This window comes from Myotis nattereri, assembly GCF_964212035.1.
Source record: "Myotis nattereri genome assembly, chromosome: X".
NCBI classification, from domain to species: domain Eukaryota; kingdom Metazoa; phylum Chordata; class Mammalia; order Chiroptera; family Vespertilionidae; genus Myotis; species Myotis nattereri.
In genome coordinates this window covers 102,853,043-102,869,793 of record NC_138078.1, presented here as the reverse complement: position 1 = coordinate 102,869,793, position 16,751 = coordinate 102,853,043, and the positions used below count along the sequence as shown (strand labels likewise).

Here is a 16,751-nt window from a genome sequence, read left to right as displayed (position 1 = left end):
GACTGGCTATCATCAACAATTCAACAAACGACAAGTGCTGGAGAGGATGTGGAGAAAAAGGAACACTTGTGCACTGCTGGTGGGAATGCAGACTGGTGCAGCCACTATGGAAGACAGTATGGAGTTTCCTCAAAAAACTAAAAATGGAACTCCCATTTGACCCTGTGATCCCACTTCTAGGAATATATCCCAAGAAACCAGAAACACCAATCAGAAAGGATATATGCACCTCTATGTTCATAGCAGCACAATTCACCATAGCTAAGATCTGGAAACAGCCTAAGTGCCCATCAGTAGATGAATGGATTAGAAAACTGTGGTACATCTACACATTGGAATGCTATGCTGCTGTAAAAAAGAAGGAACTCTTACCATTTGCAACGTCATGGATGGAACTGGAGAGCATTATGCTAAGTGAAATAAGCCAGTCAATGAAGGAAAAATATCACATGATCTCACTCATTTCTGGATAATAAAGACCATTATAAACTTATGAACAAAAATATATACAGAGGCAGAGCTGCCTCAAACAGACTATCAAACTGTAGCAGCAAGGCCGGGGAGGGTGGGAGGGCAGGAGGGGGGTGGGTAAGGGATCAACTGAAGGACTTGTATGCATGCATATAAGCATAACCAATGGACATAAGACACTGGGGGATAGGGGAGACCAGGGGATTGTCAAGGGCGGGGGAAAAAAAAAGGAGACATATGTAATACTCTTTGTAATACTTTAAGCAATAAAAAAAATAATAAATAAAAAGAAAAAAAGAAGAAACAGAGGAAAGATATATGGAATACGACCAAACAAAAACAACAGATAGAAGCATAAAGAAAAAGAACCAATGAGGCACAGAGTTACCAGAAAACAAAAGATAAAATAGCTATAGGAAATCCTCATACATCAATAATTACCCTAAATATAAATGGCCTAAATTCACCAGTAAAGAGGCACAGAGTAGCAGATTGGATAAAAAACAAAACCCAACCATATGCTGCCTATAAAAGACACATCTAAACAGCAGAGACAAAGGTAGATTCAAAGTCAAAGGGTAGAAAATGATTTTTCAAGCAAATAACATCCACAAAAAAGCAGGTGTAGACATACTTATATATGACAAAATAGATCTCAAAGTAACAACGATAACAAGAGACAAAGATGGACACTTTATGATGATAAAGGGAAGGAAATATAACACTTCTTAATATATATGCATCCAAACAGGGAGCACCAAAATATATTAAACAGTTACAAAACTAAAGGGAGAAACAGATCAAAACACAATTATAGTTGAAGACCTTAATACTCCATTGACAGCTCTAGACAGATCAACCAAACAAACCCTAACCAAAATACTAGCTAATCGAACACATAAGTACATCTAAAAAAATAATACATCACAATCAAGTGGGATTCATTACAGGGGCACAAAGATGGTTCAGCATTTGCAAATCAATCAACATAATACACCACATTAACAAAAGAAAGGATTAAAAAGAACTAGCAACCTTAAATGAAACACTAAACCAAATAGATATAATCAACATTTAGAGAACATTCCATCCCAGAACATCAGATTATGCATTCTTCTCCAGTGCACATGGAACATTCTCAAGGATAGACCATATGCTGGGTCACAGAACAAGCATCAACAAATTCAAAAAGATTGAAGTTATTCCAAGTATATTTTCTGACCACGATGCCATAAAATTAGAAATCAACTGCATAAAAAGGATAAAAATATCTACAAATACATGGAGATCAAACAACATACTAGTAAAAAATGACTGGGTCAAAGAATAAATGAAAGATGAGATCAAAAGATATAGAGAGACAAAGGAGAATGATAACACAACATATCAAAACTTCTGGGATGCAGCGAAAGCTGTAATAAGAGAGAAGTTTATATCACTACAGGCCTATCTCAAGAAACAAGAGAAATTCCAAGTAAACAACCGAATATCACACCTTAAAAGACTAGAAAAAAGAAGAACAAAAGCAACCAAAAGTTAACAGGAGAAAGGAAATAATAAAAATCAGAACAGAATTAAATGAAATAGAGAACGAAAAGACTATACAAAAAATCAATAAAACAAAGAACTGGTTCTTTGGAAAGATTAATAAAATTGACAAACCCCTGGCCAGACTCACTAAGGAAAAAAGGGATAAGACCCATATAAACAAAATCAGAAATGAGAGAGGAGAAATCACCACAGACATCACAGATAAACAAAGGATCATACTAGAATATTATGAAAGCCTTTATGGCACCAAATTAAATAACCTAAAAGAAATGGATAAGTTCCTATACATATATAACCTTCTTAGACTAAATGGAAGAAATGGAAAATCTAAATAGACCGATCAGCCATGAGGAAATTGAAACAACCATCAAAATCTCCCCCCCAAAAAAAGTCCAGGACCAGATGGCTTCACCAGTGAATTCTACCAAACATTCAAGGAACAATTAAAGCCTATTTTTTGCCAACTTTTTCAAAAAATTGAAGAAGAGGCAATACTTCCTAACACTTTCTATGAAGCCAATAAAACTCTGATACCAAAACCTGGCAAAGATAACACAGACACACACACACACACACACACACACAATATAATAAAAAATAAAAAAAACTACAAACCAATATCCCTGATGAATACATACTCAAAAATCCTAACCAAAATACTATCTAATCGAACACATAAGTACATCCAAAAAAATAATACATCATGATCAAGTGCGATTCATTCCAGGGGCACAAGGATGGTTCAGCATTTGCAAATCAATGAACTTAATACACCACATTAACAAAAGAAAGGATAAAAATCATTTCTCGATCTTGTCAATAGATGCAGAAGAAGCATTTGATAAGATACAACATCCATTTATGATTAAAACCCTGAATAAAATAGGAATAAAAGGAAAGTACCTCAGCTTAATAACGGACATATATGATAAACCCTCAGCCAATATCATACTAAATGGTGAAAAACTGAAAGCTTTTCCCCTAAGATCAGGAATAAGACAAGGATGTCCACTCTCACCACTCTTATTCAAAACTAGAGGCCCAATGCATGAAATATGTGCAAGAGTAGGCCTTCCTTCCCCTGGCTGCCGGCACCAGTTTCCCTCCAGCACCTGGGAGCCAGACTTCTCTCTGGCACCCGGGATCTAGGCTTTCCTCTGGCCACAGGCAAGCACCTGGGCCCAGGCTTCCCTCAGAGCCCTGGCTTTGTCTGGAAGGTCATCCAGAAGAATGTCTGGTCTAATTAGCATATTATGCTTTTATTATTATAGATAGTATTGGAAGTTCTAACCAGAGCAATAAGGCAAGAGAAAGAAATAAAAAGCATCCAAATAGGGAAAGAAGAAGTCAAACTGTCACTTTTTGCAGATGACATGATGGTATATAGAAAACCATAAAGACTCTACCAAAAAACTACTGGAAACAATAAACAAATACTGTCAAATTACAGGATACAAAATCAATGTGCAAAAATCCATTGCCTTCCTGTATGCCAACAAAAAAACTTCAGAAAAAGAAATGGAGAAAACAATTCCTTTTCCAATAGAAACCAAAAGAATAAAATACCTAGGAATAAACTTAACAATGAATGTGATAGACCTATATGCTAAAAATTGCAAAACATTTTTTAAACAGATTGAAAAGGACACAACGAAATGGAAAAATACCCCATTTTCATGGATTGGAAGAGTCGACATAGTTAAAATGGCCATTTTACCCAAAGCAATATACATATTTAATGCAATCCCCATCAAAATCCCAATGTCAGTTTTTAAAGAAATAGAAGGAGCAATCATCAGATTTGTATGGAACCACAAAAGACCCAGAATAGCCAAAAAAATCCTGAAAAAAGAACAATACTGGAGGTATCATGCCACCTGACTTCAAAATATACTACAAAGCTACAATAATCAAAACAACATGGTATTGGCAGAGAAACAGATACACAAATCAATGGAACAGAATAGAGAGCCCAGCTATAAAACCAAATGTATATGGACAGATAATTTTTGACAAAGGAGTCAGAAGTGCACATTGGAGTAAAGATAGTCTCTTTAATAAATGGTGCGGGGAAAACTAGAAAGCCACATTCAAACAAATGAAACTGGATTGCAGTTTGTCCCCATGTACAATGGATCAAAGACTTAAACATGCGACCCAAAAATATAAGTCACATAGAAAAAATATAAGTACCAAACTTTTATGGACCTTGATGTTAGAGAACATTTTATGGACTTGACCCCAAAGGCAAGGGAGGTAAAGGCAAAAATAAATGAATGGGACTATATCAAACTGAAGAGCTTCTACACAGCAAAAGAAACAGACAACAAAACAAACAGGCAGCCAAACAGATGGGAGATGATATTTACAACAATAGCTCCTCCAACAAAGGTTTAATTTTCAAAATATATAAAGAACTCATAAAACTCAACACCAAACAAATAAACAATCCAATCAAAAAGTAGGCAGAGGACCTGAAAGTACACCTCTCTCAAGAAGACATACAAACAGCCAATAGATATATGAAAAGATGTTCAACCTCACTGGCAATCAGGGAAATGCAAATTAAAACTGCAATGAGATAGCACCATACACCTGTTAGAGTAGCCGTTATCAACAAGACAAGCAACAAGTGTTGGAGAGGTTGTGGGGAAAAGGGAACCCTCATTCACTGCCGGTGGGAATGTAGACTGGTACAACCACTTTGAAAAGCCATCTGTCGATTCCTCAAAAAATAAAAAATAGCCGAAACCGGTTTGGCTCAGTGGATAGAGCGTCGGCCTGCGGACTGAAAGGTCCTAGGTTTGATTCCGGTCAAGGGCATGTACCTGGGTTGCAGGCATATCCCCAGTAGGAGATGTGCAGGAGGCAGCTGATCGATGTTTCTCTCTCATCGATGTTTCTAACTCTCTATCTCTCTCCCTTCCTCTCTGTAAAAAATCAATAAAATATATTTAAAAAAATAAAAAATAAAAAAATAAAAAATAGAGCTACCATACGACCCAACAATCCCACTCTTGTGCATATATCTGAAAACCTCAAAATCACTTATACACAAAGTCATATGCACCCCTATGTTCATTGCAGCATTATTCACAGTGGCCAAGAGTTTGAAACAGCCAAAGTGCCCTATAATAGAGGACTGGATAAAGAAGATGTGGTATAGATACACAATGGAGTACTACACGGCCATAGGAAAGGATGAAATACAGAATTTACAACAACATAGATGGACCTTGAGAATATTATGTGAAGTGAAATAAGTCAAACAGAAAAAGTTAAGAACTATATGATTTAACTCATATGTGAAATATAAAACAGAAACTTATGAACACAAACAGCAGTGTGGTGGTTGCCAGAAGGAGGGAGGTGGGGGAAGAAAAGGGTCCTAATATGAGGTGACAGGAGAAGATCTGACTTTGGGTGGTGGGCACATGGTCCTATATACAGATTTTATAAATTAGTAATCCACACATGAAACCTATATGTCACCCCAATAAAATTTTAAAAGCATTAAAATAAACAAGAAACAGAATAAATACATATATAAATAAACAAATACATAAATAAATAAAAAAAGAAACAGCTGGTAGGAAACCCTGGCCATTTTTCCTGACTAGTAGAACCAAAACAGGAACAGAAATTGCTATGGTTATAAAAAGTGAAAATGTTTAGAATATTAAAGGATGTTTACTTCAGGACTTTCTCTATAAAAGCATTGAAGATTATAAAAGCTGTAAATTGCTAATCTTAATTTTATATCTTTCAGAGAGAGGGAATATAAATGGAAATATAGAAAATTACTAGCAAAGTAAACCTGGGATATTGATTCCCTAACTATTTTTCTAAGTCTTTATAAGTATTCTATTTAAACACACACACACACACACACACACACACACACCTTTTATTTAAAACATTTTTACTTTTATTATCGCAAATACAATTGTTTCACAATCTCTCTGAATCATTTAAGCTTATATCTTATTACAAAATGGGATTATATGTACCTTTTTATTTTACTCTTAAAAACATAGTTTAGGAAAATTACTAATTGTGGAAAAAATAGAGCCCAATATTGGAATAGAACTATGCACACTAGAAATGTTTATGTATATTCACAATGTTAACATTGCTAGGCAATCCTATAGATGTATAAAAATTTAAATAAAACTTAGATTCCTTCTTTTTTTTTTGATGTACCTGTTTCAATCTTTTGCCCATTTTCTATCGAGTTATCTGTCTTTTCCTTATTGCTTTGTAGCCATTCCTATAAATTCTAGATATAAGCTATTTGCTAGTTGTGTGCATTGAAATAATCTCACTCAGTCAATTCGCCTTTTTATCCTTTAAGAGGGTCTTTTGAATAACAAAAAATTCTTAATTTTAATAAAATAAAATTTAGCATTTTCTTTTAAGTCTATTTTTGCTGTGATACTAAAACATTTTATTTTCATCTTCTTTAAGATATCAAGATATTTCTTGAGCTCACCAAGATATTTTCTTTTTTTAAAAAATCTTTATTGTTGAAAATAAAAAGAACAAAGAAAACTTTCCCATAAGTCCTTCAGCATATCTCATTGTCAGGAATTGCATCAAATGCTGAAATCTAGTTCAATTACTGGCCAAAGAAATGGAATTTGCAATATTAACTTAGACTAATTAAGACTCTTCTTGAGGTAGAGGGGCTTTTTGTCTATGCACAAGGCTGCATGGGGTGGAGGAGGTTACACATCCAATCAAAAGTGGAGTTCAGCCGAAACCGGTTTGGCTCGGTGGATGGAGTGTCAGCCTGTGGACTGAGGGGTCCCGGGTTCGATTCTGGTCAGGGGCGTGTGCCTGGGTTGCGGGCGCATCCCCAGTGGGAGATGTGCGGGAGGCGGCTGATCGATGTTTCTCTCTCATCGATGTTTCTGGCTTTCTATCTCTCTCCCTTCCTCTCTGTGAAAAATCAATAAAATATATTTAAAAAAAAAAAGTGGAGTTCAACCAACAGAGCATTTCCCCATTGCTATCTATCTACACCACTATTTTGTGTAGTAATTCAATACCATATGCCTACTGAGAATCTATTATTGCTAGGTTCTGGGTATAGAGTAGTAAATATGACAGATAAGGTCATTGTAATTATGGGATTTACATTTTGGTTGGAAAGCTATATATTAAAATCATAAATAAAAATATGGTCATTTCAAGTAGTGATAAGTTATTGAAGAAAATCAAGTAAGGGTAATGAGATAGAAGGTGAGGGGCTTGCTGTGCTTGGAAGCTGAGGAGATGACACTTGATCTCAAACCTACACGATAAGAAAGAAACTATGAAGATCCAGTGGAAGAGGACTATAGAGACTGAACTGCATGTGCAGGTGTTTCAAAGTGGTCACATGCTTGAGAGGTTTGAAGAATAGAAAGTCAATGTTCTCTTAAAATACATTGTATTTTATAAACCCACACCTCAGCACATGCTGTATCATCATCTAGAATGATCATCGCTACATTGCTGTCTCTCAAACTCCAATCAATCCTCCTAGACATAGCTCAAATATTACATGGTCTTCAATTACCTCCCCAGGTAGAGTAGGAACACTTTGTGTCCCTACTATATATTAGAATCTTTATCTCACAGTAGTACATTTAACTTATTTTTATTTTTGCCTTTCCCTCTGGACTTGGAGTTGATTCAAGGCAAGGGCTATGTCTCACTTAAATTTGTATTTCCCACTATCAAGTATTCTGGCCCTGCATGACAAATAGTAGGTATATAACAAATATTAGTTGAATTGTAGCATATAGCTACAAGTCTTAGCACTATTGTAGGCACTAAGGAGCATACAAAAGAACCTATCTTCATTGAACTAGTTAAGAAGGTAGACTCGAGTCAGAAGCTTGGCTCTTGCCCCATTTTCACTACTTAATAGTTGTGTGAACTTAAGCCATTTACTTAACCTCTCTGTGCCTCAGGTTTCTTATCTGTGAAGTTAGAGATAATAATGGTAACTGTCTTTAAAAAGTGAGGAATAATTTTAAAAATGTATGTGAAACTTTTAGCATATACATATCTGGCACATGATATGTGCTTAGTGTCAATTTATTATCTGTAAATTAATAAAAGTATTAGATTAATAAAATGTACACAAATTAAAAACATAATACTACAAATACAACACTATGCAGGATGGTTTAGAGTGCATTCTGAAACAGGATGTTATATTATCTTGATCTCAAAAAAGCACTGCTGAATGAATAAAAGAAGAAAAAATAGCCACAGCATAATATGTGCTGGCGTGACCATTCTAGAGCACTGGGTTCATTTCTAAGCATCATACTTTTTAATATATATTTTTATTGATTTCAAAGTGGAAGGTAGAGAGAGAGAGAGAGAGAGAGAGAGAGGTAGAGAGAGAAAGAGAGACAGAGAGAGAGAGAGAGAGAGAGAGAGAGAGAGAGAGAGAGATCAATGATGAGAAAGAATCATTGATCAGCTGCCTCCTGCATGTCACACACTGGAGATTGACACTACAACCTGGACATGCACCCTGACCCGGAATTAAACCGTGACCTCCCGTGATCTATGCTCAACCACTGAGCCACGCCAGCCAGGCTGAACATCATACTTTAAGAAAGAAAGAGTATTGTGTAACTAGAAGCAAACCACTAGGATGGTCATAATTCTATTGAAGGGGACACTCAGGGCAGAGAGAGACATGAGAACTGAAATCAAACATTTGAATGGGTAGTCATGTGGAAAAAACAGAGTTTTGCTTAATGCTGCTCCAGAGATCATACCTGGGACCATGGAATAGAAGTTGTAGTAGGTGATTTCAGCTGAACATAGAGAAGGATTTGCTGGAAGTAAGTATTCTCCAATCAGATGAGAAAGTGGTGAGTTTTCAATCAGTAGATGTTCTCATTAACTAAGGGGACTTTTTCATTGGGCAGGAGATTCTAGATGATCTTTGATGTCCCTTGCAGGACATTCAAGATTTGGACCTTTCTGGGAAAGATTAGTGTTCTTCCACTAAAATTAAGAAGTTCTCAGAGTGTTACTCTGAAAAAGAGCCAAAATCCTCTCAAAATTAATACCCCACCAAATGTGCATGCATGCACATGCACACACACACGCATGCACACACACATGTGCGCCCTTCTTCTAACCAGCCCATTCCTGTGCCTTTGAACATGAAATTTCCACTTCAGTCACTCTTATAATTGAACATTCAAGGTTCCTGTTCAAACGTAATTTTTTTCCTAGAAGAGGCATTGTGTTAAGCCACTCAGCCATTATCATCAGCTTCTGTCACAGTGCCTGGTATATATTCATTGAATGTGTTTATTATCTGCCATTCACACTTGAAAGTGTACAAGTTTATCAAATTAAATCTACTTGCCTTAAAGAGCTCTAAAGAGATGCACAAGTGAATAGGTAAATGTGGATAAGGGTGAGAGGTCACAAGGGTTTCACTATTCAAGATCAATCTTCATGGCACTGAGTGCAAGCCATGCACAGATGCCATGTCCCTCCAAACGTACTTTTTTTTAGTTAGGTGGAAAGCAAGTCTTTTATCTTAACAAAGGCCTGAGATGGGCAGTGATCTGGGCTGATATTTGGCAAAACCACTTTGCTCCTTGGCCTTCTGCCCAGTCCATTGATTTCGCGTTTAAGCCTACAAATTGTCACAGATTTAAGCCTACAAATGTCACAGATGCCATTATACAAACTCCTCTGGCTAGCATCACAGAAAATAGAGAGCATGATAAGACCCCTGAGGCAGACTATTAGACCATTTCTAATATTTTATGCTTGGGGGACTACTTTGGGAGTGGGGTTCACTCATATAATGGTATGAAGTGTTGGCTGGTATAATTTTGTCCAGTTAAGAACACACCTCAAGGCCAGTGCATAAGGATGGGAATGCCAACTCCATCTCTTGGCTTAGGTTAATGGCAGATGAGTGCAATCTGCCAAGTATAAAGGTAAAGAGTGATGGGAAGGCACCTTCCCAATAATAAACCCTCAGGAAATTCCATTGTTAGTTACTTTTCCAGAATAATGATAGAGTAAGACTAACAGCAAGCATATGGAGAAAGGATTGGTCTCAGAACCCAGAGCAAGGCTGATGCTAAAGCTGTGAGGATTGGAAGAGGGCAGGGCATTAGGCGATTCATTAGACATCTACATAAGCCTACATGTAGATAGACAATGTCAGGAACCCATTTTACATCACTCAATACATATTGTAAAAGTGAATATGGAAACATAGAGATTTTCTTTCTCCTCCATCACATCTTCCTTGTCCTAGACAAACCCTCTGTACTCCCAAGGCCCCAACAACTTTCCTAATCAAGGAATCCAAGTTAAGGTGTTATTTGTGTTCAGCCACATTATTTGTTATCCCTTCCAGAGATAATTTTAGTGTCCTAATTCAAAAGAGTGACTCTAATAGTATAATATCTGGCTAACCTCTGGGGGAGGTATTTTTCTTTACAGAGAAATAATATAGCACAACTCACTGGAATGAACTAGGCCAGATGAATTTCAAATGCAAGAGATTAAAAGTAAAGCTAGACTTTGAATTGATATATCATGTAATGATACTTCAATTCTCAAATTACCGTGATTTTACTGTCCTCTCTCTTTAGTACTATAACCCACAATCTAGCACATAGTGTGAGTTTAATGAATGCTACTACTTGTTGCCTTCATTATTATTACTACTAGAACCAATAGTAGTAATAGTGCCACTGCAGTACCTGGCACAGTGCCTCGGACATATTAAATATTCAAAACTATAATAATTATTTTATTGTACCAGCTCCTGGCATGGTGCCTGAAACATGATAGTGCACCAATTTAGTTAGTTCCACTCATTCTCATCTTTCCCTGGGAGACATTTGTCTTCAGTTTCCCACACAGCTGTGGGCACAGATTTTTCTGTAGCAGTACCAGTGACACTATCTGAAAAGACATTCAACCTGTCTTCTATGGTAGCCTTTTAAGTGGCAAATGGTCAGCAAATGTTTTAAGATCATTTTTAGATGGAAAAATTGAGGTTATGGAATTTCAGCTCACCTCTAATCCCTTTATCTTATTATACCACTGTTTCCCAACTAATCCATGATCAATCATCACCTTCATTCTTGCACTCTGCAGTGCCTGGATTACCCTCACATTTTTACATTTAATTTATTCTCCAAGCCCTGGCCTAATAGTTACTTTCTCCATGTAATCTCTCAGGTATACAGCCCTCATTGAGCCCTTTCTGAAATCCCAAAGCTTCAAATCAGTAACACATAATTTATCACTTCGTCCCACGACCTTGCCAATCCTCCTCAGCTAGGCTGTAGTTGCTCATTAAATATTCATTTGTTCAGCACCATCATGTTCTAGACCATGTGTGCATACAGGGAAGACAGGAAACCAAGTATTCTTACCCTAGTGGCAGTAGGACAAACATGCAGTTGGGTGACATTGGAGAATTGTGATTCAAGTGTCCATGGAGAATTCAAAGGAAGATTGGCTAACCTGGGGATATTGGGGGAAGGCTTCACAGAGAAAGGGACCTATGAGCAAGGTGCTGGAGCTGAGAAGGATTTTGTTGGAAGAAGCCATGTGCAAAGACAGGGTCATAAAATGGCAACTCAGAGAACATGGCCCAGTATGGCTAGAACTGAGGGTGGGTTGGAGTAAGATGAGAGAATATTGGGAGGTTTACTCATTTTTCATCAAATATATATCAAGCATTCATGGTATGCCAGGAATTAGCTAGGCGTAGATACTGAAAAAAAACAGGACAAATGCAATTTCTGCACTTGAGTTTTAAGGATAATTGAACAGAGCAGGCAATTGTCCAATAAGAAAAAGAAATATATAACTACAAATTGAAATAAGCATTAAGAATGAAGAGGGCCGAAACCGGTTTGGCTCAGTGGATAGAGCGTCGGCCTGCAGACTGAAAGGTCCCAGGTTCGATTCCGGTCAAGGGCATGTACCTGGGTTGCGGGCACATCCCCAGTGGGAAATGTGCAGGAGGCAGCTGATCGATGTCTCTCTCTCATCGATGTTTCTAACTCTCTATCTCTCTCCCTTCCTCTCTGTAAAAAATCAATAAAATATATTTTTTAAAAAAAGAATGAAGAGGAAAGAGTACAACGAAGAAAAGAATATGAAGGAACTACTTTATAGAGGGTAGTTAGTGGGGATTGCTCTGGAGAGGTGGCATGTTGTTGAGGTTGGAAAGATGAAAAGAGCTGAAGAAGAGTGTTCCAGGTGCTGATCAAAGATCTTGGGGGTCAGGGAACTTGGCATGTTGGAAAAATTGAAAGAAGCTCCACAAGGCTGAAAAATAGTCATGAGGATATAAGTAGAACACAGGGAACAAAGTCAATAATATTGTAATAACTATGTATGATGTCAGACGGGAACTAGATTTATTGAGGTGATTATTTTGTAAGTTATATAAATGTAGAACCACTATGTTGTACACCTGAAAGTAATATAATATTGTATGTCAACTGTAATTTAAAAGTAAAATAATAAAAATAGTGGATGAGGGTGAGAAAATGGCTTAAGATGAAGTTGGAGAGGCAAACACAGCCAAGACCTGGTAGACCTCATCACGAAGTGTTGATTTTATAACAAAAACAGCAAGAAATCAACCAAGAAAGAGTAAAATGGAATCAAGTTTGTGTTACATGGGATAGTGTGATAGACAATCTGGAGGGGAGAGAATGGCATCAGGATGATCAATTATAAGGCTGTGAAAAGGTTCAGGTAAAAGATAATGAAGGCAGGGATCTTTTCTTTCATATCCTCCAAAGGTGACCAGCATATTGATAGGCACATGGAAACCTTCTACCATATTCATATTGATTGGCTAAATAAATATAAACTGAGTTTCATTACTGAGTCTCTCTCCAGGAGATCACAGTGTCTCTTCTTCCTTCTTCCTTTTGTTTATAATGGAGACATGGAGGCAGTCTACAATTAGTATTATTAAAGTCATTTGCTTTTTAGTGACAAATGCTTACTCTAAGCACCACTTTCCTGTCACTTGAAAGTAGCACAGGAAAATATCAGTATTTCTCAAGACAGCCAAACAGTACCCTATCTGTCTGAGATTTTTATGTAGAGACTAATTTGTTATTTAGGCCTATTCAGGGCAAGAGGTAACACTCATCTTCAAATACTGACTTCCCAGAAGATCACAAGCACATGAAATGCAAATGCCACTTAGTATAATATATGCTTTTCCCTCTGCCAAAACAGGGATGTAATTACCTGGAAAAGTGAGGCAAATTTTTAAGGAAGATTCATGTCTTCATCTCTCTTACATCAAGATGAGACAAGAATCCCTTTATCATATTTCTACTTCTTTTTGCTGCCAAATCAGTTTGGTAATGAAAGGCATGTAAAAAACTTTGGTAAAACTCAGCTTCCAGAGAACACTAGACGTCCCAGAGATAGGAGAGAAAGGAGCCAATCACCTAATGGATCTGAGCCTCATTTTCTACCCTGGGAAGGATAGCCATTTCTAACTCACAGGGCTAATATAAGGAGTCAATGATAAAGATTCATGAATTTGATCTGTGAACTACAAGGCAAAAGCTCTATACTGTGATTCATTCTATCCAATTGAAGGCAAAGACTGCGGTATTTTATCACAGAGAAAGTTAAACACATTGCAGGAACTCAATAATAGGTTTTATTTTAAAGTAAATTTTATGAAAAACTGGCTTTAGATGTGGTGCATGTAAAACAGACCATTTACTTCCCAGATTTGAATCATATTTTAAGATCTATCAGTTCCTTGGTTTGTAATAATAGAGGAAAAAAACCATGAGTGAACAGAGAGTGTGTGTGCTTATCTTTTGCAGCTGCCTTTAGCCTATTGGAGCCAGTACCCCTGCCCCAGTGAATAGCAGCAAGAAACGGGATTTCAGTTAGCACTAAAATGGGATGGCAATCCAGGATCTGCATCTGGGGCAACTGCAAATGCAATCCTGAAAATCAGCACAAGCCCATAGGCCCAGAGCCCAAAGAAATTGGCCAAAGATGAACTCCAACTTTGCATCACAAATCAGAAGTATTATCATGAGTATTTGCAGGCAGCAGAAGAGAAGGAGGGAACTAGCTTGTTCCATGTCTCAAGAGGTTTACCCTGAGCCAGCTGCTTTGATAATACATTATGTTATTTAACTCTCACAATAGCTTTATGAGGTAGAAATTATTCTTTAGCACAGAGCCTGGTACACAATGATAACTGCTATACATATTATTAATATTGATAAACTTAATAATAATAAACTGAAACACAGAGGGATTGGCTTGAGTAACTTATCCAAGGTCATAGAGCTGGTAAAGTCAGGATTTGAGCCCAGGTATTTCTGACCCCAAAGCCTGAGCTATACTCCTTTTCAAAAAGAAAAAGATTGTGACATTAAAACAGTTTGGGAATCACCGGCAGATGAGTGGATACAAAAGCTGTGGTATATTTACACAATGGAATACTACACAGCTATAAAAAAAGAAGAAGGAACTGTTACCATTTGCAACAGCATGGATGGACCTGAAGAGTATTATGCTAAGTGAAACAAGCCAGTCAAAGAAAGATAAGGATCACATGATCTCACTCATATGTGGAATCTAATGAACAAAATAAACTGATGAATAAAATAGAACTAGAGACATAGAAGCATGGAACAGACTAACAAATTCCAGAGGGAAAGTGGGGGGTGGAGTGGGAGGGGAGTGATTAACCAGGGAACTTATATGTCTCATGGACACAGACAATAGAATGGTGAAGGCTTGGGAGGGGTGGATATGGAAGGGGTCAATGGGGAAAAAACACAAACAAGCAAAGGAGACATCTGTAATACTTTCAACAATAAATATACATTTTTTAAAATCACCATAGTTTTAATAAAATAATGAAGTGTACAGTAAAAAAATAAAAATAAAGAAGAAGAAGTTTGGGATTTTCCAACCCATTAGCAAGGTTGCCTCCACAGTTAACCATTTGAGACCTTCAGGTATCTAAGAATATCTTTGGTCTCCTTTTCTCTCCTTATTCAGGTTTCTAAATTGCTATGAACCATGGCCCAACTGTACTACAAAAAGGTCAACTACTCACCGTACAGAGACCGAATTCCCCTGCAAATTGTGAGGGCGGAGACTGAGCTCTCTGCAGAGGAGAAGGCCTTCCTCAATGCTGTAGAGAAGGGGGACTATGCCACTGTGAAGCAGGCCCTCCAGGAGGCAGAGATCTACTACAATGTCAACATCAACTGCATGGATCCTCTAGGCCGGAATGCTCTGCTCATTGCCATTGAGAATGAAAACTTGGAGATCATGGAGCTACTGCTGAACCACAGCGTGTATGTAGGTGATGCCTTGCTCTATGCTATCCGCAAGGAAGTGGTGGGTGCTGTGGAGCTTCTGCTCAGCTACAGGAGGCCCAGTGGAGAGAAACAGGTAAGAGAAGTCCCTATAGCCTGGAAAATAACCACGGATAACAGGAAACTATAATCAGAAGCCTTGAAACTAGGGAAGGTCAGGTAGGCTAGAGTTGAGAAGCCCTATCATGGCAACCCTCTGTCCTCATCAATGATCTTAGGTGGTATCTAGAGCTACCCTGCATGGCCTATGCTGAGTTTTACTCATTTTCCATTCCTTTATTAGTATTTTCCCTTATATATTCAATACTTAACAACCAAAAAGTATGCTCTCCATTTCCAAAATATTCAAGCTTCTTTTACCCTCCCTACCCTCTGCTCTCTATCTTTATTTTCTTTCTCTACTCAAAGTCACATTCTACAAAAGAAGAAACCAAACATAAACCTGAGCTTTCTCCTTTTATTAGCTTCTCTCTTGAAGGACAGGAGGCCTTTAAACATGAGAGTCACAATGCAAATGCAGATGGATACAGGGACTCATATTTTTTCTAATACCTGTCATATGACTGCATTCCACCCTTAGTTGTTCAGGTGTCTGTCAGGCAATTCCACTGCCCTCAGAGACACCTAAGTTTCATATTCTGGAGTCATCTTCAAGTGCTTCCTCTCCCTTGCCTCCATATCCAATTCCTAAACCTTGTGGTTTCTTCCTTCCTAATATATCTTACATACTTTCCTCTCTAGCCCAACTCCCACCGCTCTGCCTCTGGTCCTTATCATATCTCTTCTAGAATACTGGTGCTCAAAGTGTGCTCCAGCATTAGCATCACCATGGGAACTTGCTAAATGCAAATGCAAATCCTCAGGCACCACCAGAGGCTGAATTAGAAACTGGGGATGGGGCCCAGCAAGCTGTGTCTTAATAAGCCCTCTAGGGAATTCTTATGCATACTCAGGTTTGGGAACCAATGTCCTAGAGTAACATTAAAATCTTCTAACTGGACTCTCTCCCTCTAACCTCTTTCTTTCCCTCAAAAAATTCTGAACAATGATGCTGCTTATTCTTCCCAAAATATTGTAACAATTCTATAATTCCTGTCCATCCTTTCAGCAACTACAATGTCTTCCCATTAGAAGAGAAACCAATTCAAGAAGCCTAGCACTCAACAGTCTTCATTAACAGTCTTTTCCAGTCCCATCTTCCCTAGTCTTTTCTAAACCCCTCAAGTCAAGCACATCTTCTGTTTGTATTTCTTCCTTTGGAGCATAGCATTGAGTGCATAGTAGGGACAAAGAAAATACAGAGTCTTCAAATGTGGAACAGTACAATACATTAAA

The 16,751-nt window shown here is 37.6% G+C and overlaps 1 protein-coding gene across 2 annotated transcripts in view; it reads left to right on the top strand.

Moving 5' to 3' along the window:
• Positions 1-16,751, top strand: part of TRPC5 (transient receptor potential cation channel subfamily C member 5) — a gene marked incomplete at its 5' end in the record, with an annotated part of 332,647 nt that overhangs the window by 141,344 nt on the left and 174,552 nt on the right. The window contains one exon of one of the 2 annotated variants that reach the window (XM_081115377.1): positions 15,094-15,492. In XM_081115377.1, the coding sequence (XP_080971503.1) occupies positions 15,115-15,492 (378 nt within the window). Of the gene's footprint in view, positions 1-15,093; positions 15,493-16,751 lie in introns of those variants that run through there. The other variant, XM_081115376.1, reaches the window with a different exon arrangement.